General features: G+C 49.5%; 6 protein-coding genes across 6 annotated transcripts; 3 read left to right on the top strand and 3 right to left on the bottom strand.

Annotated features, from left to right (window-relative positions):
- Positions 1-1,030: 1,030 nt before the first annotated feature.
- N7477_001947 (uncharacterized protein) lies at positions 1,031-3,025 on the top strand (the record flags this gene model as incomplete). The annotated part of the gene is made up of 4 exons (XM_056963610.1): positions 1,031-1,117; positions 1,170-1,334; positions 1,395-2,627; positions 2,651-3,025. 4 exons carry the CDS (start codon positions 1,031-1,033, stop codon positions 3,023-3,025), a joined length of 1,860 nt encoding a protein of 619 aa, XP_056826529.1.
- A 4,697-nt stretch (positions 3,026-7,722) lies between these two features.
- Positions 7,723-9,518, bottom strand: N7477_001946 (sugar porter family MFS transporter; the record flags this gene model as incomplete). The annotated part of the gene is made up of 4 exons (XM_056963609.1): positions 7,723-8,046; positions 8,134-8,442; positions 8,514-8,915; positions 8,979-9,518. The coding sequence occupies 4 exons, from the start codon at positions 9,516-9,518 to the stop codon at positions 7,723-7,725; spliced, it is 1,575 nt and encodes a 524-aa protein (XP_056826528.1).
- A 2,429-nt stretch (positions 9,519-11,947) lies between these two features.
- On the top strand, positions 11,948-12,483 carry N7477_001945 (uncharacterized protein; the record flags this gene model as incomplete). The annotated part of the gene is made up of 2 exons (XM_056963608.1): positions 11,948-12,304; positions 12,394-12,483. 2 exons carry the CDS (start codon positions 11,948-11,950, stop codon positions 12,481-12,483), a joined length of 447 nt encoding a protein of 148 aa, XP_056826527.1.
- Positions 12,484-12,943: 460 nt separating this feature from the next.
- N7477_001944 (autophagy protein 5) lies at positions 12,944-14,011 on the top strand (the record flags this gene model as incomplete). The annotated part of the gene is made up of 4 exons (XM_056963607.1): positions 12,944-13,063; positions 13,111-13,531; positions 13,571-13,602; positions 13,628-14,011. 4 exons carry the CDS (start codon positions 12,944-12,946, stop codon positions 14,009-14,011), a joined length of 957 nt encoding a protein of 318 aa, XP_056826526.1.
- A 283-nt stretch (positions 14,012-14,294) lies between these two features.
- On the bottom strand, positions 14,295-18,168 carry N7477_001943 (NACHT and Ankyrin domain protein; the record flags this gene model as incomplete). Its single annotated transcript, XM_056963606.1, has 8 exons — positions 14,295-15,178; positions 15,219-16,636; positions 16,698-16,930; positions 17,127-17,259; positions 17,309-17,333; positions 17,393-17,587; positions 17,655-17,719; positions 17,780-18,168. The coding sequence occupies 8 exons, from the start codon at positions 18,166-18,168 to the stop codon at positions 14,295-14,297; spliced, it is 3,342 nt and encodes a 1,113-aa protein (XP_056826525.1).
- Positions 18,169-19,391: 1,223 nt separating this feature from the next.
- On the bottom strand, positions 19,392-21,977 carry N7477_001942 (SAM and PH domain-containing protein; the record flags this gene model as incomplete). The annotated part of the gene is made up of 3 exons (XM_056963605.1): positions 19,392-21,695; positions 21,750-21,923; positions 21,975-21,977. The coding sequence occupies 3 exons, from the start codon at positions 21,975-21,977 to the stop codon at positions 19,392-19,394; spliced, it is 2,481 nt and encodes an 826-aa protein (XP_056826524.1).
- Between the last annotated feature and the right edge of the window lie 2,536 nt (positions 21,978-24,513).

The following is a 24,513-nucleotide window of genomic DNA, read 5'->3' as shown; positions in this document are numbered from 1 at the left end:
CACGTAACATATTTTGTGTCGGGAACCCAAGTCAGAAGTATTCCGTGGAGCGCGTGCAGGGTATACTTACGCTATAGGCTGGAGACGAGGTCACCAACCCTCAACCCCCTGCAGGCCGCGAGTGCGATACCGTGGGGGTGTCTTTACAATGACCCATGACCAGGCTAGCGTTGCTGAAGCGCCGAAAGACCGGTGCAGTAGCATAAAGGCTTAGAAACAGCCAGTACATACCAAGCCTTGATGCCGGTCGAAGTTCGCCAAGTATAGATAGCCAGGATATGCTGGCTCCGTGGCATTCTGCCAAGCTCAGCGGAAGTGATGACTGAGTGGGAAGACACAGTCACCATCGGGCACGCCCTGGGTGGGTGTGCAATGAGCCTTAGAATCAAGCAAGGGGCTCCCGAGAAGATATTAAATGAAGCCATCGACAGCTAACATGTCAATGAACAAAGAGGCGGACTACCATCAGACCGCCCGAATGTATACGAGATACGAGTGGATGCGTTCGTGTGAAAAAGGGGCTGGATTTTTGAGGCTATACGAAGTCAGAATAGCCGACCTTGGCATTGATCCAAGATCCAACCAGGGCTCGAAAGTCTCTCGAAGAGGCCTCCACCGGACGCGTGGGCAGTCGCCAAGAGTGGAAGAGGATTGATCCACTCGGACATGAAGATGCTCAGGGATTGCAGAATTAATGCAGAATCCACGCAGAATCCACGCAGAATCCACCTTAGCTTCTTACGTCGCTTTGGCAAGAAAGTAAGCGTCCGGCCGCGTGCAAGTCTGCCCGATTCGGCTTGGTCTGGGTACGATCCGCGTGTGCAAGTTGAAGGCGATCCAATGAAAGTCTAATTGATATTCGCACCGCTCTCTCCTTAAGAGCGTCAGGGACCCCCCCATGGCTCCTCAGCGATCTGTTTGTTCGGGGAGTCCCCCGCCAAACAGGAAAACGCGATGATCTCTTCCACTTAATTTTCCTTTCTCCTGAAGATGAGAATTTTCCCCTTCTAGTCATTCTTTTCACACCACCATGTGGGCGTTTCTGGGCGCCCTGTTCCTGTTTTTGCATGGAGGGGTCGCACAGCGCCAGGACAGTGATCTCCTCTCCTTTGTGACCGTGAGTGTGTCTAATTTCGAATTTGTGTCTTGCTTGGTCTAACATGTTCTAGCTTCCGGAGGTGCGGGCCTTGAAGTTCAACATTACTCACGTTGATCGTGAACAACAACTTCCTGGCTACTGGTTTGTTGCGCCTTATGGCCAGGTCGAACCTGAGAATCCAACCCAGAAATACGAACAGTTCCAGGTCGGACCGTATATATATGATAACGATGGTGTATGCTATCTCCCCCGGGATAATCCTTATGCGCGGCGATAGCTCACTACTTCACTGTAGATGCTCGTCTGGGCGGGCTCATCCACCACCGAGAACCGCAACGTCTTCGATTTTAAAGCGAATTGGAACATCGATGCCGAGCCACACCTTTCGTTCATTCTTCAGCATGACTTCGACAACTCGGACCGCGGAAGTGGCGTCATAATGAACAACAAATACGAATATGAACACCATGTCGGCGTGACTAACGATCTCAACTCGTTTAACATGCACGAATTTAATATCCTGGATGGTGGCAAGACCGCTCTGGCGTGCACATACCGACCGCAGCTTGTGAGTCTAGCCGACTTTGGCCGACCTTTAGAGGAGAGCTGGATCGTTACGGGTGGATTTGTGGAACTAGACATTGAGTCTGCGACAATTCTCTTTGAATGGGACTCAGGCGATCATCTGTCCCTGACCGACTCTGTCAAGTTTCACCCCTGGGATGGCGCACAAGGCGAGCCTGGAAACGACTACGTGCATATCAACGCAGTCGATAAGAACGCGGATGGCGATTATATTCTTTCCATGCGCTTCGCAAGCACCATCTATATGGTTTCTGGTCAAGACGGCCATATCATGTGGCGGCTGGGTGGAACCAATTCAGCCTCGACCGACTTCGATCAAGACTTTACGTTCTCCAAGCAACACGATGTCAAATTCGTCTCGTCGAATGGCACACACCACGTCATCTCATTCATGAACAACGCGTCGGATGAGTACGAGAACGAGGAGGAGCTGTCTTCTGCTCTTTTTGTGCAACTTGACACTAGCGTGACTCCGATGACTGCTAGAGTAATCAAGCGCCTCGTACGCCCGGACAGAGGTCTAACCAGACTTCGTGGGAATGTCCAACCACTTCCCAACGGAAATACCTTTGTTGGATGGAGTCAGTGGGGGTACCACGCCGAGTACGCACCAAATGGCGACACACTCATGTACGCGCAATTTGCATCGGAGCGGTTCTCGAGCTACCGGTCATACAAATTCGACTGGATCGGTAGACCGACCACACCCCCGGACATGGTCAGCTACGTCTATGGTGCTAATGATCTAGATATGACGACCATCGTCCACATCAGCTGGAACGGCGCAACCGATGTAGCCGGATACAACTTCTATGCTCGGGCATTCGACCGCGGCGAGGATACCTTCATCGGGTCCGTCAACAAAACCAGCTTCGAAACAATGTTCATGAGCAAGGGTTATATGGACTGGATCTCTGCCGAAGTCATTGACAAACACGGCAATGTTCTCGGCACCACCCCGTGCAGCGCACGAGAACACCGTCCAATTGGAAAGCAGTTGGATTCGAGGGATCGTCATCAGGACCCATCCCAGATGACCCAGCGACGTTCTCGACCTCAGAAGTAAGCGACGATTCTGACAGCGCGGGCTCAACTTCTGAAGGCCGCAATGCAATAATCTACGCCGAAACGAAAACCGTCGCGGCCGCAGTTTACAAGGCCTACGAGGTCATCCAAGTTCTGAGCGGAGGCATGATCATCCTCTTGACATTGTGCTGTACCGCTGGAATTGTACATGGTATCCAGCGCTTCTTGCGGGTAAGAAGAACGCGCTCATATCAGCATATTCCTTCGGGAGGTCAATCCGTGGAACAAATTCAGCCTTGTTCGAATGACGCGTGATTCTGGGCTTTTACATTGCTCTTGCATTCTTTTTTCTTTTTCTTTTCTCTTGATACACATCTTAGCGTCATCATCCAAATGTAAATACGATCATATTTCCAGACTCCAAATCCGTCTCAATCCTTAAACAAATATTTTCTCTAGTAAGCAGACCCAAAAATTGGGCTTCAATACCCATAAAGACCAGCCCATCAATCCCTGGTCAATTCTGACGCATCATGATTGAGGAGAATGTCTACCCTGACATCCACCAACTTGTCAACATAGTTGGAGCCACTTTTCGAAAAATGATCTCACTATGAGAGATGAAGTTCAACCTTAGATGAGAACTCGGCATTGTAATCGTGTGGCGTTCAATCGAGCGTATGAAACCAAAAGCTTGGCATTATAAAATTTACTTAGACAACTGCCGCCTCGGTATCGTATAGGACTACATTGGCGCTTCCCTGGCTAACACCGAGTATTTCCTCTTGAAGACCAGAACGAAATGACTTTTGCCATTGTCAACCTTGTAGCTCCATTGCTCCCAAGTTCACATTCTCCCCATGACCGCCCTGATCGAAGCCTCTAGCTAATGACCCCTTCTCTGACCGCATACGGCTAACAGTGACAGGCTTTTTCCACTCGCCTACACTGGGGAGCCAGAACGAGTGGGTAGAACCCGGACCCGTGTCTTACATATTCTCTTGACGCCGCGGCTGATGGAAGCAAGATGAAAGTCAACGGCCTACATAGCAGCTCCAAAGCCACCGCCGAAGGAGACGGGGCTTCCACCGATAGCAGATCCCACCTCGGAAAGGACCAGCGCGTATGGCTTTTTCTTGTCCTTGATCCAATCGACAACTTTTGTATATGGTAGCAAGTAACTTATGATGTCGGTATGCTCATCAGGAAATCTGGCGATTTGAAAAATATGTTCGGGTCCTGAGCATCTGAACTAAAAAGGATTCACATCCGCGCCGATGGCATCTCAACCACCACGTCACCAGCACTGTAGTATTGTTGAACAAAAATAAGCTTCACCAGATGAGATACATCTGATATCAGGTCTATCTTATGGCTTCTAGCCGACCTTTGAACAAGATTGCATTCACATAACCACGGCTTCGTGCAGCAAGATCGTCTATCCAAGGCCCACCCGACCCACCACACGTGGAGCAATGGCAAACATGAACATCAGCTACCTACAAATGAAGTCATATTTATTTGCACTCTGTAATGGCTCAAGTCAAAGCATTTCTGCTAGTTGTAGATATAGAGAGCGCCTGGATATACTCTACTCTGTCGGAAATCGCAAATACTCCATTCGATCAACCATAATCCATAGCCATGAATCACCAAGCTCCTTCATCGGAAGACGATGGCATCTCTTATCCAGTCAGCCGACAGACACCCGACAAAGACGGCTTTTGTCATAATTATGCCCTCCGTCGTCACAAGTACGAGCAGAATGCCAACGAAGGGTCTTCTCGCTGTCGCGATGACTGGAGGAAATACATTGGGCCAATTGAGCGTTGGAGCAACTGTAACCCATTCGATGGGCACTTTGCATCGGTAGTCATACCACTCTGCAAGCCCGAGAGACTCGCACTTGTCTCCTATATTTTTGAATGTAAGGGAAAATGACTTTTAAGTCCGCGAGGACTACATGAACATGATAAATAATGAAGTACGAGCCCCAGCCTACACAAAAGCCTTATAGATTCTAACTTGTCATCAGTATACGAGCGAAAAGGGATTCTGCGAGGATCTAGATGAAGGAAAATTCTCGTTCCCCTTATTCTTGCCTGGGATTCTGAGCCACCAGATCTGATACTGCGCGGGATACTCCAGGAGAGAAAGACATCCGGATCGTTGTCCGTGCCCCACAAGAAGATCGTTTTAGATTGATTGCGCCACGCTGGCAGCATGGATTACACCCTGAAGACGCTAGAAAAGCTCAGAATCAGATATTTACAGCGCTCAAAGTCGTATTGAGAAGCAGACTGGGTCTGAGAACTGGGTTATGAGGCTTCTGATTCATAGGTTGATGGTCCGATAGTTCAGTCGGTGTTCAGTCATTCTTTTCTATTGCCATTCAAGAAGCAATAGAATTCTGAAACTTCTCTCGGATTTCTCAGAGTCTGTCAGTAACAGTACTTGGGCTACGCCTTGACATCCCACCAATTTGCATGCAAAGTGCATGCTACAGGTAATACACTCTAGTCCTCAAGTTCCTCGAGCAAATGGCCATCACAGCTGGCAAACGTACTTAGACATTAACTAACCGAAGAGGTTGATTATTATCAATATCACACAAACAAATCTCACATGACTGCAACCCCACATTTAATAAGTCGGCGAAATCGAGGAAATATCTGCATATCATAGAATGCATAATTAAATCGAACGGCGGGGTCGAATATCATGACCCCATGTATTTGCCCTAGACTGAGGTCCATGCAATTCTATCCCGCTGTTGGATGGAAGATTGGAAGATAGGTGCTGTTCCTCGTCAGGCTCATTCGATGCCCTTGACGGACTAGGCTTGGATGGCGCTTGGACGATATGAAAAGTTTTTGGAAGCCTAGTCGTAGAATAAGACTCGGTGCCAACTGAATAGTCTGTCATTAGGGATTCGCGAAACATGCGGGATGCAAAAATAATCCACGTACATATAGACCAGTATATGTACTTGATTATGTTTGGCGCCCAGATTGTTGCTCCGATGATTTGTCCAAAGGCCCAAGTGGTCGCGTAATTATGATCCGAGTCCGCTTGGTTGATCATGTTCGCCAGATACATCACTAGAACGAAGATAGTCATTCCAAGAAGATATAATTCCGCTAAAAGGTTCCAGACCATTGTAAGAATTGAAATGGCTGGAGGGGACATCATCGACCGGATGGAACGTGGGAGGCGAGAAGAGAGCGCCAAAAGGCTGAGTCTATGTGGAAGGAAAGACGTCGCTTTCTGCATCGCAAGCACGCAGAAAATTGCAAAGGGTGCAATGTAAGTTTGACGTGCGATATGGTTTTCAATATTAGCCACGTTGCCATCGGGAGTGCTTGAGTAGGAGCAGTAAATAAGTGGCGGAGGGTGATGCCCACATTTGTCCAGGCGACTAAGATCGACTTGCCAGCTGATGCTAGACAAGTTTGGAGTTTCAGCACTTCTGGAGAAGACTGTAATTGCTGATAAAGCAATGCTAGTCGTGGACCACAGATAGATGTACAGCGAATCCAAGTTGGAGCGGCGCAAAAGCCACATGCCAAACGTCACTGATATGACTGCCGACCCAGAAATCGTGATGGCTTCTGTATAGTTACGTTGTAGTTGTGCCACGCTGCTAGCACCGAGAATCGCAGGGTCCCCAGCAAAAGCGACAAGAATGGCGGCTTGAATGCAGATGATAAAAAAAGCACTGGGCTTCCTGAAAGTCGACAAGGACAGACTGAACGATCGATACATGATTAGTCAATTTCTCTTCCATTGATGCCGAGGGTATTGTTCGTTGTTCTCGCTTGCGACGGTAGATGCGGCGGATACATCTAGGAAGCATTTGAAGGACTCGTGTGACCAGCCAGACGTAGAGAATGATAAGGGACTGCAGTAGGTAGGCAACCATCATCTATAACTAGCGGTCAGCGAAGGGGTATCTTTTTTTTGAGAAACAATCTCCAAGGACATAGTGAAAATTACACCGGGGCCAGAAAAGTCTTGGTTCATAGCGGTATTGATGGACGCACAGCCTGAAGCTGAAAACCCGTCTGGAGGAGTAGACAACAATTCATGATCGGAACCGCATCCATTCAGGGCGGAATCGGGTCGGAGACAATATTGCTTGATGCATTCTTCAATGACGAGTCCAAATGTACTCTTTGGATTCACTTTGATGCCATCGTACCAGTAATCTGGGCTATATTCCTCAAAAGTGCCATAATCATGAAAATAATCGGCCGAGGCAAATGCTTGGAAACACGTCGAGAGAGTGTCGGGGGTTGAGAAAGCATATGCGGGATCTGAACAGTTTGCTGTCGTTTTAACCACCATGATTCCCCAGTAATGCCAAGGCTCGGGTCAGGCTTTAAGAATGCCGTGAAGAAAAGCCACGACTGAGTGTTTGGGTGGCCTTTTGCACTTGCAAACCCTTCTCCCCCCCCCGAGTGCGGGGGATGCGGGATCTTCTTGTGACATGTGTAAAAAAGGTGTAGTGTGGAGCTGCGCAGGCTGCACTCCAATAAGATAGATACAAGTCTAACCTTAACGCACGAATAGCGCGTATCTGGATGACGGAACAGAAATCCTCGAAAGAGGGTGCCTAGGAGTGTGCTCATCCTTACTCAGTGAGCAAAAAGCGGCAGGGATCGACAACTCAAGCAGAAGAGAAAAAGAGGGCCAAGCTTTACCAGACAATCACGATGTATGTCAGGTTTGAGCAGAGCGGGGCTACCCAAGAGGCTTGAGCTTTCAGCATTTGACGCGGTAAATGATAGCTAAAATATCTGTATACTGTATTTGTCTCTGTGATATGTGAAGATGGCACCTTGATGACAATCCGCGCGGATTTGAAAGCTTTACTGGATGTGGAAGCCGCGTGGCCTTAACTAAAGGGAAAGTTGATGATCATAACGATGAAAGCTCAATCGTAAGTGCGTCAGTATATGCACGCATTCATATATACATCTATTCACAAGTCTAAAACGCCAAAATTATGTCTATGTGCTCTCTTCATCACGGTTCAAGTTCTCTTGGTGAACCGGGTTTTCCTTGACATCGAATCGGAACTGCTCTTCTTCAGCCTGCAGCTCAGCCTTGAGCTTCTCGTTGGCCCTCCAGACCGGCTTGATCATGAAGAGACGATCAACCTTCTCAAGAGGGATACCACTGGTCTCTGGGATGAGGAAGAATGCGAAGAAAAAGGCGAGGAAGGACAAGGAAGCGAAGAAGAAGTACACTCCATATCCCATGGCTTCGAACATCTGTTCGGTGAAGCGGGAGACGAGAAAGTTGAAGAGCCAGTTACTGGCGGTTGTGAAGGCCTGGGCGAGAGAAACGGAAGCTGGGTTCGAAGAATTCCTGCTACCTGTTAGTGCATGTCTCGAACAGTCAATTCATGTGAAACGCACCGAGTTGATGACCCATGGAGTACCGTTCCAGGTGGGCGTGTAGACGGCAGTCCACAAATAGAAGAAGAAAATGGCGGCGATGCCACCGCCGTTGAGGTGGTCGCTAGGGTTGTGCGTAGGGTCCACAATGTAGATGTATGCACCGATGGCCCACATGCAGACAGAACCAGTGATACCACCGATCAAAAGAAGCTTCCGTCTTCCGAGTTGATCGACCAGGAACAGCAACCAGACGATCGTCATGACGGCCTTGACCACACCGAAGACACCAGTCAAGATGTTGCGGGTGTCGGATTGCACACCGATACTCTGCAAACTAAGTGTTAGAACTCAATAAAAATTGGGCTCGGCTCGAGGGGGCCATGTGCGGAGTTACGAACCGTGAAAATAGTAGGCGAGTAGTAATTGATGGCGTTGATTCCAGATCCGTTCTGCCAGAAGAACAGCATGCAGCCAAGGAAGAGACGCCACATCAGGTTAGGACGAGCGGCAAGGGACTTGAAGGGTTGCCAGAAACCAAGACCGACAGTAGACTTCTGGTGCTCATGGGCCTGATCGATGGCAGCAACCTCTTCAGTAATGTAGATATCGGAAGCCTCCAATTGGCGGATCCAGCAAAGGTTCTTCATGGCCTGCTTGCGCTTGTCGTGAAGGAAGAGCCAGCGAGGGGACTCGCGCATCCACAGAGAGCCAACGAACAGCAGACCGGCCGGAATAATCTGCACGGCAAATGGAATGAGCCACTGCTCATGGTCCTCGGGCAAAGTCTGCTCCACACCGTACTATTGTTGAACAAAGTTAGTATTCTGCAGAGCTCGGAGACGAACATGAGGGTGATGACTCACGTTGATCCAGAAGCCGACCATGCCACCAATCTGCCAGCCCAGCTCGTAGAGACCGACGAGACGGCCTCGAATAGCGGGCGGTGCCAGTTCGGCCAGGTAGATAGGAACGGTGTTAGAGGCGATACCAGTACCTAGACCAGTCAAGACACGTCCAGCGTAGAGAATTCCAATACCCGTGTTGCTGTCGGCACCACATGTCAACCCGGAACCGAGGATGAAGGTGGCGGAAGCCAGGGTCAGGCAGTATTTGCGGCCAACCCAGTGAGCGAGGCCGTAGGTGAAAATAGCACCGAAGAAGGCACCGGCAACAAACAGGGAGACGACATTTTCACTGATCAAGTCTTGCTGACTTTTGGACATATGGTCGAGACCGAACTCCTTCTTAAACGACGTGAGGGTGATTGTAGTACCAATGAAGGCACTTGTGTACCCGATCATGTTAGAGCCACATGAAGCGATGACACCGAGGGCATAAACCCTCCAATTGTAGACCGATCTTGGCGTTGGCCGGTCCTCGACCAAGTGAAGGATACCACCCATGGCTGCTATGTGGCACAGCTATAGAGAATGGTAGGATGAGGAAGGTCGTGAAAAAAATTTCGTGGTATAAGATGAAGAAGAAAGGTAGATTGAGACGGGACGGGAGGCCCTAAGTAATCTCAGACTCCAGAATGAGTGTGGGTGTGTGGGAATCTCTCCTAATGCACGATCCCCACAACCTATGTCGCGTAAAACCCCATCCTCTGGGGCAGTATGGGGTCAGATCAACGTCGAGGCAAGTGGTTTGAAGGATTACTGATTCCCCGTGGGTGGGACTGGAAACTTTTTGCCCGGGGTAGCGTTTTCCCCGTTCGAACTCTCACCCGGGGTCAACGAATGGCCGCCAGTATATAGCTAACGTCCGACTTCCTAGGTCTCAGAGCCTTCCAGCGAGACATTTCCACTCTTTCAGGTATTCCATTACACAGGGGCGTTCCTGGTCCTTGCATTGAAGAAATGCTATTGTCTTGTAGCTCACATACGAGGATTCATTCTCATGGTCACCAAGGACTTTTCGTTTAGCCGTCAAAGCAGAACGCCCAGGTACCCAGAGTGGATGGGGATTTCCCGGTGAGAGCTCTCGTTCGCCACAAGTGTGTAGTTAATGCATTTTGGGGACATCCTGTGTCCCCGGCTCGAGCGGATGTCGAGTGTGGGGGGGCACAGCTAGGGGACAGCGTAGTCCCGCTCGGTTTGCATACCCCAGGCTAGCTCTGCGAATCTTGTTCAACAGAATCGGATTACTGAATGCATGAAGGTTGCCCACGGGGAGAACCCTTAACCATGAGTGGGGGTCGGAAGTTTGCCGAGTCGAGGCGGCAGAACTCATTCACAGGTTCCGGTCACGTGAGGCGGATCTTTTTGCGACGTTGTCTCTTACTTTGCACAGCTATCATTGGCCTAGCATTGTGGGGATAGACTTGAATCACGTACAAGGAAGGTGCTAAATGACTGCCTTTGACCTCAGAGCGATGACCTTTGACCCTGCGAGTCTGGGGTTCAGCATATATCCCTGGTTCTCCTCTGGCTGTGAGGCCCGAATTCAGACGAATAATCGAGGAACTCGTACACTGGAGGAATATCTCGATGAAGATAAATCATGCTGAACGGATCACACAGACTAAGCCAGGTTGTCCTCAACCAAGCTAAATACCTTTCACAGACGCCAAGTGGAGACCATGCATTACGAGTCAGTCTATAATCGTCACCGGTGAGGCGTCAAGAGTCGACGTTGAGTTTCATCGCCTATTCAGATTGTCTATATTGTAAATTTCTAGTGCAGTGAAGTAAACGCCACTCGGCACATTCGTATCTTGGTTTCTCGTATTTCGGGCCGCTTCCGGCCAACACAATGCGCTCACGGGCCGAATTTGCTTAGACGAACGTGTAGAGTCAGTGTGCCACGCCACGTCAAAACTTGGATTGGAATCTTATCATGCATAAAGACGATCACCAATCCATTGCTGAGCTGTATATCGCCATGTCTCCGCAGTTCAGCTCTAGTCCCGGGGTGACCAAAGACCTTTGTTCCTGGATCCACGGGCTGAGGCTAGACGACGTCCCGAACAGTATCCGTATTCGTGCACAGTACTCAATTTTGGATGGCTTATGCAAAGCGCCAATCGGGGCGCAATTACCATGGATCGAAAAGGTTGCAGATGCTATCTTTGCGATCGCGTCGCAGGGACATAGTACGGCAAGGGGGTGCGGTGAGGTAGGTCCGTGGAGAAATATATCTTGTCCCGAAATCTGGCAGGCACCGAATCGTAATTCATTCCGAGTGATATTCGCGAGGAAAATAGGTCTTTTGTCAGCAACACTCTTTATAGCACAATGATACAGTCATTCGAGCTCGATCGCTAGCATATTTTAGCCCAGTAGATCCTAATTCCATCTTGTTGCCTCCACTACTTGCGGCCGCCAGCTACAAGAAGAGCAATGATTGACCACCACTCGATGGAGCTTCCATCTTACTTTCTACATTTATTGGCTACGAGACAGAAACTCGCGTTGGACTACGTCTCTATGGAGGACATATACTGCCCAGGAGAATGACACTCTGGAACCACATTCGGCCACGCTGCAGCTACCGCGGCAGTCAGCAAGCTGCTTGATCTCCCCAAAGACGTCATTGAAGACGCGCTCGGGATAGCGTATACCTGAGCATGTCGTTCAATGTCAGGTCAACTCTGGAGCGATGTGAAACAAACATAGCACGGATTCGCGGCGCGCAACGGACTTTTTGCCGCTCTGATGGCCGAGGAGGGAGGGTATCGTGGCATTCAAATGTCTTGGAGGAGCCATATGATGGCCCTTTGTCGACATTTGGCCAGAACTCTGGCAAGGAGCCTCCATACCTGGGAAAGTTCACCTAGGGGCTTGGATAGATGTGGCAGTCGAACAATATTCGAATCAAGTCGGACGCGTCAATGACAGGGACCCACTGCACCATTGACGCGGTCGCAAAGTTGCAAAAGGGACACCCCGAGAAGCTGGCCGTCTTGAGCGGTATTGCGAGCACGACGATAGATATATCGGAGGCAGCCTTCAAACATGGAGAATGGAAGGCAGAGCTAATGCTCTTCGCACTTGGAGCGCAGATATCCCGTGCTCACGTCGCTGCTGTCCAACTCGTTGATGACGACGCACTGCCGCAAGAGTTTCACTACAACTTGCTTGACAGGAATATTCTCTGGGCACTTGTTGACAAGACCGAGTGGTTCCAGACGCCGGAGCTGGGCGGGAAATATGAACAGCGCACAACCATCGCGTTTGAAGACGGTGAAGTGATCAGTCAACTCTTGCTGCGCCTCGGCACATTACTCCAGGATCGTCAAAGAAGGCAACTTTGTAGAAATCCAGAAAATTCACGAAGGTTATGGACGACCGGCAAAGAGACGAGATCGAGAGGCTGGCGCTGGACATTGAAAATGTTAGTGCATCACAGGGAATCTTGGCTGGGTGAACTGCAATTCCGATGGAGTGAAATGTTAAAGGCTTGTGCATAATCGTCTCTATTGCGAGTTCGAGCAGTTGGAGTTCTTCTGAGAAGTGACTTGTCTATGATGGTGAAATAGACGTGCGGGGAATCGACCCCTGCTCAGGTACAATCACGTGCAACCATCAACGCCGTGCATCCGTCACGATGAACTTGCTGCTCTGTTGCTGCATCAATCCGCCTGTTAGACCCGAGCTCGCTATCTGGCTGATGTGACTGTCTGTATTTGCAAAACCTGACGCCTTCTGCAGTGGCGCTGTGATGATCTGAACGCCTTATCTGTCCATGATATGCTCAGCCCACTTCTTGAGCGCAATATCAGCTTAAAGTAGGAAAGTTGCCCGTCTGTGAGTTTGATGTTCCCGTTCCAGACCTCAGAAGTCTAACATGCACGCTCAAGCATTTGAAAGGTTCTAAATAGCCCAGCATGGAGAGCCAGACACCACTTGTTTCTCTGCAAAGAAGCGTCTGGGCGGGACAGATACCGCTAGAGATCGTTCTCGCACCTTCAGAGAGCCGGTCATACGACAAGTCTGATCCATACCTCGTAAGGTCACTTGTCAACTTACAAACGCCTTTGCTGACACCTAGCAGATCTCATACCCTCGTTTATCATATCTTCCCTCTTTACTCCAAAGGTTACGGGCATTCTTTTCTCCATTTTTGATAGAGCCCAGCTCTCAGCACCATGACGGCTGGTTCGAATTTGAAGGCGTTCCGCTGAAATGGCACTACCCCGTCGGCCTCCTCTTCGACCTATATGCTGGAGCTGATCCAGCCACCAAGTCCAGTGTTGACCCTCGAGAGGGATCACAACTACCATGGCGTTTGACAGTGCATTTCAGTGACTGGCCCTTGGAGGACCTTGTCCGCCTTGATCCAGATGGCATGGTCATGAATGATGCCTTCATCAACAGTGTTAAAGAGGCCGACTTCCTGAGAAACGGCACGGCAAAGGGCATCATGAGCCTTTCCAAGGAAGATTCTGCAGGTCTCTGGAAGTCTGTCGAAGAAGGTGAGTACTCAATCTGACAACGTTATATGGGTACTCCAGAGAAGGATCTCCAGATTGACAAGTATCCTGGGGTTAGTCAATCTCCCATCCTTCCAGCGTATCTCGAATAATCTCCTCCCACCACCATCACAACCATTCCGAAACGTTCCAATTCGCATATTCTTACCACTACCACCCGGCGAGGAGTCTGGCTTGTTGAAAGTAGTCCAGTCTCCGTTGCCTCCTTCAATACCGACATCAAGCATCCAGTCAAGTCAGTCGATCAATTCTCGGACGAGTCCGACAATGCAATTGCAAACGATTGGTGGTGTTCTACATACGTTGCTCCCTAATCTCTTTCCTAGTCGGAGGACTCCAGTCCTGGCTAAGCCTGTGCTACATGGGGCCGTACTTCCGATGTCTGCTCCGATTGAAGAAGTCGTGAGGAGCTCAGCTTACGGGGATGGGTGGGCTTATGTCGTTGTGCGGATGATGGGCTAAGTTGAATTGAGTCTCCCCCTAAGGTTAAAGCAACTATCACAGAAACCCTCCTATTTTCACAGTATAAAGTAACTCTACAACCAATGGTAAAGTCCAAATGACTATGAAACCCCTAAGGAGGGATCGTAAAAATGGACAGAATACGCTTGATGCCAACGCTAGTTCCCAGTGCTCATCAATATGATTAAAGCCTGCTGGAAATGGGTATTGAACAATGTCAAGTCATGCACAATGTACGAGCATGGAACAAGAGAACGAAAAAAAAAAAATAGAGACCTCGACCTCAAACCACTACATAATACTGCTCAGGCTCAGCCAGAAATTGCGGTTCGCTTCCTACCAAGGTAGATCCCCCTATTTCCGACTTTGCTGAGCCAGAACCCGACCCTGATCCATCAAGGTCTGAATCCATATCCTCAAACACAGTATTGGCACTATCTCGTCCACTTCTTTGACGAACAGGACGCAGCTTGCCATTTTCATCAAACCACAGGGACCCAAATGGATTCTGCTTTGCAAGATCCAATGCAGTGATAGGGGTATCCTTTTTGTCACCTTTATCCCCCCTATCCACACTCATCGACGGTTTGATGTCAGTGGGAATTTTGAGAGACAGGTCGGCACCAGCGTCAAGTAGAGTGCGAAACAGCGGCTCCCGCCCGCGCTCAGCAGCAAGATGAAGGGCAGTTTTGCCTTCGCCGTTGGTGGTATTCACATTTGCTCCATTTCTGATGAGAAACTCGATGAGAGAAGGGCGTGGGATAGGGGCCGTAGTCGCGAGATGAAGAGGAGTTTCCACGGTCCCAGAAGTTGAACAGTCGTTGATTGATGCTCCATTAGTCAACAAAAGCTGGATGTACTCTGCCGTTTTGTCAGACTCGAGGTCAAGAGCACCTGTTCCCGTCCAGACGGTTTGATGAAGCGGAGTCCAGCCTTGGCTGGATGTTGCCTTGGCATCAAGGCCTTCATCCAGGGCAGTTTTCAGAATCTCGAGACAATCTTGGTTGGTAGGTGGTGTGATATGGAGAATTGTCTCGCCTTTCGCTGTCACGACATCAATCTTGGCTCCCCTGTCGAGTAATAACTGGAACATCGTTTTATTTCCATTAATGGCAGCACATTGAAGCGGTGTGTAGCCCTGGGAGGTACGAGCCTCGATATTTCCCCCTTGATCTCAGGAGTTTTGTGACAATAGACGTATTTTTACTGTGTCGAGCTTGTTCATGGAGCAGAGTTTCGCCTTGCTTGTTCCAAACATTGATGTCTGCTCCACCGATGAGAAGAAGGTCGAATGCAATCCAGTGACCTTTCCAAGCCGCGTATTGAAGTGCAGTGGGACCGGCGATGAAACGAGCTTCAACTGAAGCACAATGCTGCAAAAGTAATGATATTGCCTCACAATTATCCATGTTGGCTGCCATCTGGAGAGGAGTCAAACCTTCGTTGTTGGCAATATCGATGGAAGCGCTTTTCTCTAACAGAAACAAGATGATTCTTGGTCTTCTAGACGCGATTGCAAGGTGAAGTGCAGTGTTGCCATTGATCGGGTTTTGGAAATTCAAGTTTAGTCTTTGTTTGACGAGAAGTGGAACGGTGGATTCATCAGTCGCCGTCCCAACAGCTGCATGCAAACTCGGGGCACCTGAGTGATCAACGATGTGTAGATCAACCCTTTGGGCGAAAAGCAGTTTCATGCATTTGCGATGACCTCTCTTGGCTGCAATGTGTAAAGGTGTCTGACCGTCTGCATTTGTCGCGTTGCCGTTAGCTCCGCACTCGAGTAAAAACTCGACCATTTCTTCGTTGCCTTGATACACAGCGCAATGCAAAGGAGTGACACCCAAAGCATTTTCCTGGCCATTGATGGGTACTCCTTGTTCAAGAAGACGTAGAGCTTTGCCGGGAACTCCAAAAAATGCAAGGACATGGAGGCCAGTCCAGTCATTAGGATATTTACCGATTCCGAGCTCTTCAGGCATACCCTCTGCTTTCCCTCTGGGGTAATCAAGCGGTGGCCTCCGCCATAGCAGCTTGTTGAGAAATGTTTTGATCAAGACTTGCACAGTCTGTTCTTCTTGGTCGACCTCACGAGCGTGAAGTCCCCAATAAGTGGCTGCATAATCGAGGAATCCATTCTTCAATACACGGGAGGGGCCACCGTCGTTGCTGTAGCATTCGTCTACAACCTCATCGAGACTGATAGCAGAAAGACAAGCCTCCGAGATATCCTTCTGTGCTCCGGGAAAGAAGACCCGGGAAGCTGAACCGTCCAGATATTCCTTTGCCGTTCGATGGACGAAACGAACAGTCCCGGACGAGGCGTCAACAAACAAAAGACCTCCACTCTGGATATGCAAAGCCTGTTCAAAAGACATAGTTTTTAAAGTCTCCTCAAGTCCCTCGTCATCCACCGCACTTCGCAATTCAGAAATGGTCAGCGGCCTGAATGCATAGAGCGCCCAGTAGATGTAACGTGTCGCATTCGGACTTTGGCTGACGACCTGCTTCATTGCCTCTCCGTATGCCTCACCCAAGTTTTCTGGGAGATGAGCCAGGGCCCGTTCAAGGAGGCTACGATCTTTGTACTGAGATAAAAGATCGAGATGAATTTTTGCAAGGAGGAATCTATGTTAAGATTTTGCGTGAGCTGCTTGGAAGTCTTGCACAAGGCCTCAACAAAACTTACATTCCATGAGACTTGTCTACCACGGAGTGTATTATCCCGTCCTCGAGTCTGAGATCTGGATCATCCACACCGATCATATGACGGAGGCTATTATCCGTACGTGCCCGAGTAAGGGTATAAATGCCGATGTCATCGGCCGAGGCAAAGACGCTCACGTATCCAGAACCATCCAGTGACTTGATGCCACCCATATCGCGGAGGGTGACCAGAAGTTGAGCTTGCTGTGGTAGCTTCTGCAACCGACCCAGAAATGCGATCTTTGTCCATATACATGTCCAAGCCATCGATAACGAAAAGAACCTTAGAAAAACGATTGACTTCTGCCCTGATAGCATTTTGATACGCCTTCGGAGAAGCGCTTCCTCTCTGGAGGGACTCCGAATAGTAGAGGGCCGACGTAGCAGATGAAAGACTTCTTTTGCGATATACCAGCTGTGCAAGAATGTTCTTCATGAGATCTATCGAAGAAGGCTCTTTGCTGCCCTCTTCTTGGCAAAAGACGAATACCGTCGCGACATCTGGCGAGGTGAAAGTCTTCTGGAGGAAATCGATAATTGCAGATCTAAGTAGAGTCAGCACAATCCCAAAGAGCCCATCTTCAAAGAACTGACGATAAGAATGTTTTGCCCGCGCCAGCTGAAAAGCGTTAGCAACAGAATTTGCCACATGACCCTGAGGTGTGAAGAGAAACTTACGAGGCCCAACACAATACAGGGTTCGCGAGCTCCCAAACAGCCATTGTTTGAAGTTTGAGTTTTCAAAAATCCATGAACAACTTCCTTGCTGGCGTCTATTGCAGAGGTCGGCGAGCGTTATAAAATGTTTCGAGGATACTCGACTTGTGAGATTCAGGGTATCCTCTTCGAATTTCTGGTCAACTTCGAGGTTCGCTAGTAGGAACTTCAATCAGCATGCAAGGTATTTATCCAGCAGTTCAAATTTGAGCGGATTGCTTACCGGACTCAACCTCCCGGTGTCTTTTTAAGCTCCTTCTGATCTCCTTGTCTAGCAATCCGCGTTCCCTGGAATATATTAGCGCGAATCACCGCACAGAGCTAGCAATCGATAGGTGGGGTTCTTACTCGGACTCAGGCTGCATGGATAGCAGAAACATGATCTTATATTGTTCCAGGCGAGGAATGTATGACTTGTCCAAGAGATGCTTCCTAAAGTAGAAAGGGCTCACACCTCCCGGCTGAAAATAGAGCTCAATCGATCTCATGGTCGACCCGAACCACGAGAGCAACTCACTCAGATCGCGCAGCCGACCGACTGCGACAAACCACTTTTCTTCGGCCCAGCATATCTCGTCCTTGATGCAATAGAGGAGGTCGAGCATATCCGTAAGCAGCGACAGTGCCCGCAGTGAAGCATCGTGGGAGTCTCGCCCAGTGTTGAGGCAGCGCATAGCCACGCGTGTGGACTGGGCGGCCTGGGCCAAGCTCTCACGAACTGCAGACACGTTGACCATGTTGGTAAATGACTATAGTCATTGATGCGACGACTGGATGAGGGGTGGGCGACGTGGTGAGGAGGCGAAGAAGGAAGCAAAAGGGGACATGAGTCGATATTGCACCAAGACCAGGCGACTGCTGACTCAATAAACCAAAAATCCGGGTTTGACCTTATCACTGACAACAGCAATCCCTATGTTATGCAATGTCACCCTTGTGCGCGGCTTGAGGACAATCAGTGTGTGCAGGGGGCTGATCGCTCACACCCAATCCTCCACGCCTTCTGCCCCAAAGAAGGACATCCGGGCGGCTAACCAGGCGTTCGAATCTTCCCCAGACAACGGACCAGGGCTCCAGCAACTGATCAGCCGTTCCTTCCGAGACTCACCGACCGTTGCTCGCGTAAATAAGAGTCTAGTGGAGAAGTGGCCTATGGCACCATGTAATCAGACAGGTAGCGCTAGCCTTAGTCCACGTTGAAACCAACATAGAAAACGATCCTTCTTTGGAGGAGAGGGGTAAATGATGCATGTACACATGCAATGTGATCACCCCGCTTAGAGTAGCTAAAAGCACTGACCGCGCGCTCCACCAGTAGTCACCGGCGTTTAGCCGCCCATGCTAATCCATGCATATTGCCTCTACCAATTAGAGAGCCGATCACTCCAGAACACTGGAGAAAAACGAGAGCGTGACATTGGTCACAGAAGTTGAGATATCCCAACGAACTCGCGGTCACAATGACCAGGATTTTTCGGAAGCACGATTCACGATGGTGGGGTGTCCGGGTTGTAACGAAATGAAGGAGTGAGCCTACCCTGAAGCCATTTCCGCCGTATTATGATTGAACCTTTCTTGGATACTAGGCACTTAAGTCATGTTTTAAGGATAATGAGGTCATAGTAATGGGTGAGGTCCAGCTCGTATTTGATATTATATGAGACTTTTGCTGTCAATATCTTGGAACCGTGAGGTCCATATCTAGTTCAGTCGGCCTAAGCCGCAGACATCCGTATGAGCCCTGTGGCTGGTCTGGTCGTGCGCCAACGCCAACGCCAAAAACAAAGCAAGCAAAATCCAACTTCGCCAACAATGCTGCATCGGAAAAGAAATTCGTAAAATCATAGTGAGGGAAGACATCAAACGCGTTGACAGGGTATATCGCATCTTCCAGAGATAAAATGCAAAATAGTGATAGGAAAGTCGTAGTAAAGGATTGTAAGAAGCTACATCGAGACTTCTAGAACACAGCATTGCCGTTCACATTGAGAGAAGCGCCGCTCTCACGGCCCCGTCTGAGAGCTCGGGCGAGCATGAGCTCGCGCATCCAGTCAATTCGCTCGTCTCGCGTATTGACGGCGAAATGGTGGGACTTGGAGTTCTGGAACACGGTCTTGCGGTCAACGGTTGAAGTTCCATTAGGAGAGGGAATCAGCGAGAAAGCAAATGCAGTGTCTCCCCTGGTGTTGTCCTTGCGCTTCAAGACGGTCTTCTTGAATGCGGCGGTCAACTTCGAGTTTGAGGCGAGAGAAGAGCATGCAACGGCGTAGTCATCAACGTCAATGTACTCAATGGCCTTGGAGTCACCTTCAGCTTGGGACTGGTCAGTGTAGACAGCGAGCTCGGTTCCGCGCTCATCGCCGCGCTGGGTATTGCGCAGAGCACAGTATTTTGGTGTCCACTCATGGCGAACGAGATTCTTGGTCTTGCGCTTCTTAACCCAGCCGCTGTGAATGATGTCGCGGGAGAGTTCACCCGCGGGTGTGAAAGGGTGGATGCGACAGTGCGCAGCGCGTGGGGTACGCTCAAGGTCCGCGGGGGTCTCAATGGGAGACATAGCCCGCCCCTCATCGAGGCGACCCAGGGCAGTTCCTGCTGCGTTGGTAGAAAGCTTGCGTCGGTAGTTGTCAACTTTGGTAGAGATAGGACGAGCAATGGTATCAACCTCCCCTTGTCCCTCGTGCCCGAATCGCATATCTGGTGGCACTGACTGGGAAAACACTCGCTCAATCGGCCCGATTGGAATTGCAGTGAGAGGAACATCAACCTCGGAGGCGGGTGTCTGCGAGGTGTATCCGTAACTTGGATCTTGGCGATAGTAGTCAGAGGGAGAGAACAGAGAGCCGTAAGGGGTGGCCACTTGTTCCTGAAGTGGCTGCTGGAATGGCTGTCGTCGTCGCATCGCCGAAGGAGTAACTGTGCGCTGGCCGGACAGGCTTGGAGAAAACCTCGAGCTTCCTGCAGATACAAGGTGCTCGTTGGGAATTTGTAGGGTAGGGAGTTTTTGAAGCTTCTCGGCCAGCTTTCCGGGTGATTCGGCCTCGGGAGAAGGGAAAGTGTCCCTGGGAGGAGTAGAAGGGTCCTCAACTGGCTGGAGTTGGCTGAGACGTTGGAGCTTGATGAAGTGGCGAACATTTTCCTGAGCATCTCGTGGCCGAACATCCTGAAGGGTCTTCGCGGAAATGGGCACCTCAGCGGGCTGCTGGTTTGGGCCAAGAGCATCAGAGGATGCAACGATGGAAGGCGTTATATCCGATTTGGGCGACTTGACCAAGTTAGGAGCGGTCGCAGCATTTCCAGGGTCGCCGGCCACGATGACTGGGCTGCCGACAGAGTCGACAGGAAGACCCTGGGTGTATTGCGACAACTTCACCTGTTGTCTCTGCCATTTGCGGCAATCTTCGCCCTTGGAGCACCTGTGAATTTTAGGCAGAACCTGCTCGATACCTACGATCGAGATTGAGTCATTGGGTCCAACAACTCGTTGGCGTTGGCGCCTTTGGCGGCGGGGCTGATGATACTGATCGAAATCCTTTGACGGAGACGAGGAAGGCTCGTTCTCGTTGACAGGAGTGGCATTGCAACTCCGGACACCAACCTCAGCTGCGGTCGATCCGGGGGTCGGCTCGCGGGAGACGGGCTCTGATGGGATTGAGAATTGCGAATCGAAGGATTCACCAGAGATGCTGTTGCGCAGTTGGCGAATTGAAGTCATCACACCGTGTCGCTTTCCGAAAGATTGAATGTCGAGCTCTTTCAGGTCATCGGGCTGCAGATCCAGAAGGACGGAGCCGGAGATGTCATTGATAAAAAACTTCTCGATGATGCCCTCGTCGATGCTCATGCTTTGCATCCACGCAACAACGTCTTGTGGGGTCCAACTGGCGACCAGCGCCTCGTTTGGCTGTGATGACGTGTTCTCAGGTACCGATTGAAGAGGTGTGCTAGGGTTTGCGACGCGAGGAACAGGAGTATCCCTTCGGTAGTCAGGGCCCAACTTGGAGGCGGATGAGTAAAGAGGGGTTGTTGCGCTATCCGGGGCATCGTCAAAGATCAAATCGATCTCAACAGTTGATTTGATGTCCATAGATCCGTCGGAAAGGCGGTAGGGGTTCTTTTGAGATTGGAAGAGAAATGGTCCCTCTGGGCCACGCATTGGCTTTTCATCGATATGGAAGTGAAATCCACTCAGGCCAGCTGAGTCTGGGGTCTTGAGCTCGCATTGATCCGGTGTAGAGGCGGTTGTGACGCTCTCTGTTCCAGACTGTATTGAATATTTAGCTTCCAACGTTGACTACAATCACCGCACTGAACCTACACTTCCTCGTGGAGAGTCGTAAGGGACGTCTGATTCGGAATCAAAGTCTGTGTCTAGAATCTCTGTTGTCTCTGAAGGTGGGCTGGATGGTCGAACGACTCTTGAGTTTGACCACGACCCACTGTGCTTCGACTTCAAGAACTGAAACTCAGAACGGTAATTGTATTGGCTAGCCTGTAAAAAAGGTCAGATAATATTTCATGAAGTGGTATATTCCATGCATACCATTTTGAAGTCTGCTCCTTATTGAGGCAATTCAATGATAAACAATACTGCTTCAGTACCTGATCCGAAGCTCCAGCAACGTCGGCTACAAGCAAAAATTTTGAGAGGGGCGCTGAGGGAGATCTTCATGAACAAGATGTTGGATCGGATTATGTATAGAGTTAGGATGATGAGATGTGGAACACCGTGGTCGTTGTACAGTAATAGAGAAAAGTGTATGAAATGTTAGGTAATATTGGAATGAAGGTTAGAGCCGGGCGGCATATGGATATATGTAGCGTGGCCCAACAAGGGAGATGAGTGAGAACGGGTTTGCCAAAAAAAAGCGCGCGTTCAAAAATAACCATGAAGTGTACTTTCGACCAGTGGGAAGGATGTGACAAATTGAGTATGCAGTTGCATGAAGTGACTTGCGACCGGGGCCGCTGGAGAAAAAGCGAGGCGAGCTTCCCCAGTCTCCTACAGCCATCATCATTGGTTAGTCTGGAGAAGCTCATGCCCGTTTCAGAAGGGGTTCGTTCCTCCCGTTGGACAATAATCGAAACTAGGAATACGGCTCCAAAATTAACCCATGAGCGACAATAATCGAGATGGCGGGTGAGGAAAACCTGCGAGAGGCCGGTAGGAACTACGCTACTGCAGTGATAGAAGCTCGGCACAAGATGATAGGCTTTCATGGTCTGACTTTGGGCGCCTTCATTAGACGGCTGGGGCAGCAAGGCCAATTGCTGGCATGTTACTTGTCACAACGGCGCTAAGGCAGCCGTCCACATTCAATCACACACGAGGACAAATTTCTACATCATAATCCCGAACATACAGTAATTAAGGATAATTTTAGTAGCATCCGGACATTAGCCTACATTTCTTGTTGTTGCAAAAGCGTCTGAGTGTTTCCCGAAATAGAGAAATTTGTATTGCTTAGCGCTTCGATCCACTGATGATGCGCTTCCCTCCTAGGGCTTGGAACACATTATCTAGTGCCTTAGAATGTAATGTAGAGCAGCGAGCCATTGTTAACTGAAATCAAAACCTTTAGCGTGTGGCAGAAGTTCTGGAATGCACCGTCCCTTGAATTGTGCTCTGCCCCGCACGGTGGACGCCATATCGTTGTAAATTTGACTGATCACGACAGCTCCGTCCTCGGTCCTCTTTGTGGTCTCACACTCTTTCCCAACCCAACTATTCCACCTTGGCCACCGCCCACATCAATCACGTACGGAAATGTGCACCGACACGTGCTTTGGACTTCACTCTTCTAGAACTTCTCGTCAAGTCACTCCTGGGCTCTCTACTACTCACGTACTGTTAATGTGTGACATGCAATTAAATTCCACGGCTCGATCACTTCTGATTGAATAATCAAGTAGCGATCTAGACCATGGCTCAAACTGAATGAGATGAAAGTAATCATACACGGGCGAGTTCCAAAACATAGATATTTTCCTGGCAGAGAAATCCTGGTTTACACTCTGAGCCAAGGTTGCAACTCTCAGCTGGAAGCTCCCACTAGCGAAGCGAAAATATTCGTTATCAAGTATCCTCGGCGTATATAGTATTGACCATATGCTCATCTTACAAATTTGGGGCGTTTGTCCCGTGAATATAGCCACGCAAATATCCCCGGAATAAACGGGTTGCTACGAGGATGCCCAGAAGATCCAAGAATTATGTGTATAAATTTACTCATGTAGTTGGTTATTATTCTCTGAACGGTGAGGGCAACTCTACCAAAAGGGTAGAATTGAGAGACTACCAATCTCTGCCTGGCGAAATTCCCTATGCAATTCATTTACTGATTACGCTATGAGCAGCCAAGAGTTAAAGCAAAGGGGATTAGTATCACACGAAGAAAACAGAAGTTCATTCATGAGGCGCGTGGGCCGGCTTGGGGTGCATTGCAAACAAGTCAGCTCGGGATTGATCTTGAGGTCGTTCTAATACAATCAATAACCGGGCTTGCAAACTCTGTGATGTGATTCACAGTTGGCTAGTTCCGTAACAGATGAATCCCCCTTCTCCGAGTCACAGTAGATGACAAAACGTTGCTAATTATGTCCGAATTATTCCAAAAAGAGACAGAGCTCTTTAGCGTAAGACAATCTAGATCAGAAGCAATTGACACACATTACATGCTATTAGTGGATATTATGGTATGAAGGAACTATTAATAGCAAATTCCACCAAAGAAATGATAATCTGGCCTAATTTAGGGAACTTGGTTGGAAGTCTTACCGGTATACTCTGTGCATGTGAGCCCGTATTTTAGCGGTTAATTGTTGCTAATTAGGGATCGAAGTCCTGGGGGTGTAATTCGCCCGAGTATCAAATGAATGGTTGGCTATCGAGTCACTTCTGCACAGAACGGAGCTCGGCCCACCGCCCGAACCGTTAAAGGCTGGAAAAGAGTAGTCCAATAGAGATTCGAAAGTGGAAGCTTGGCATGCACCACCTGCCGCCGAGTCACGATCCAACCCCCGCCTTATGTGCTTGTTGTCACATGTCGTGACCAACTATCTCGCCCGTAGCTAAAGGTCAT

This window comes from Penicillium maclennaniae (genome assembly GCF_028827695.1).
Source record: "Penicillium maclennaniae strain IBT 15551 chromosome Unknown utg000002l:1.0-2354659.0:1.0-2356205.0, whole genome shotgun sequence".
In the NCBI taxonomy this organism is placed as follows: domain Eukaryota; kingdom Fungi; phylum Ascomycota; class Eurotiomycetes; order Eurotiales; family Aspergillaceae; genus Penicillium; species Penicillium maclennaniae.
The sequence above is the reverse complement of the archived record's forward strand: the minus strand, read 5'-3'. Positions and strand labels throughout refer to the sequence as shown.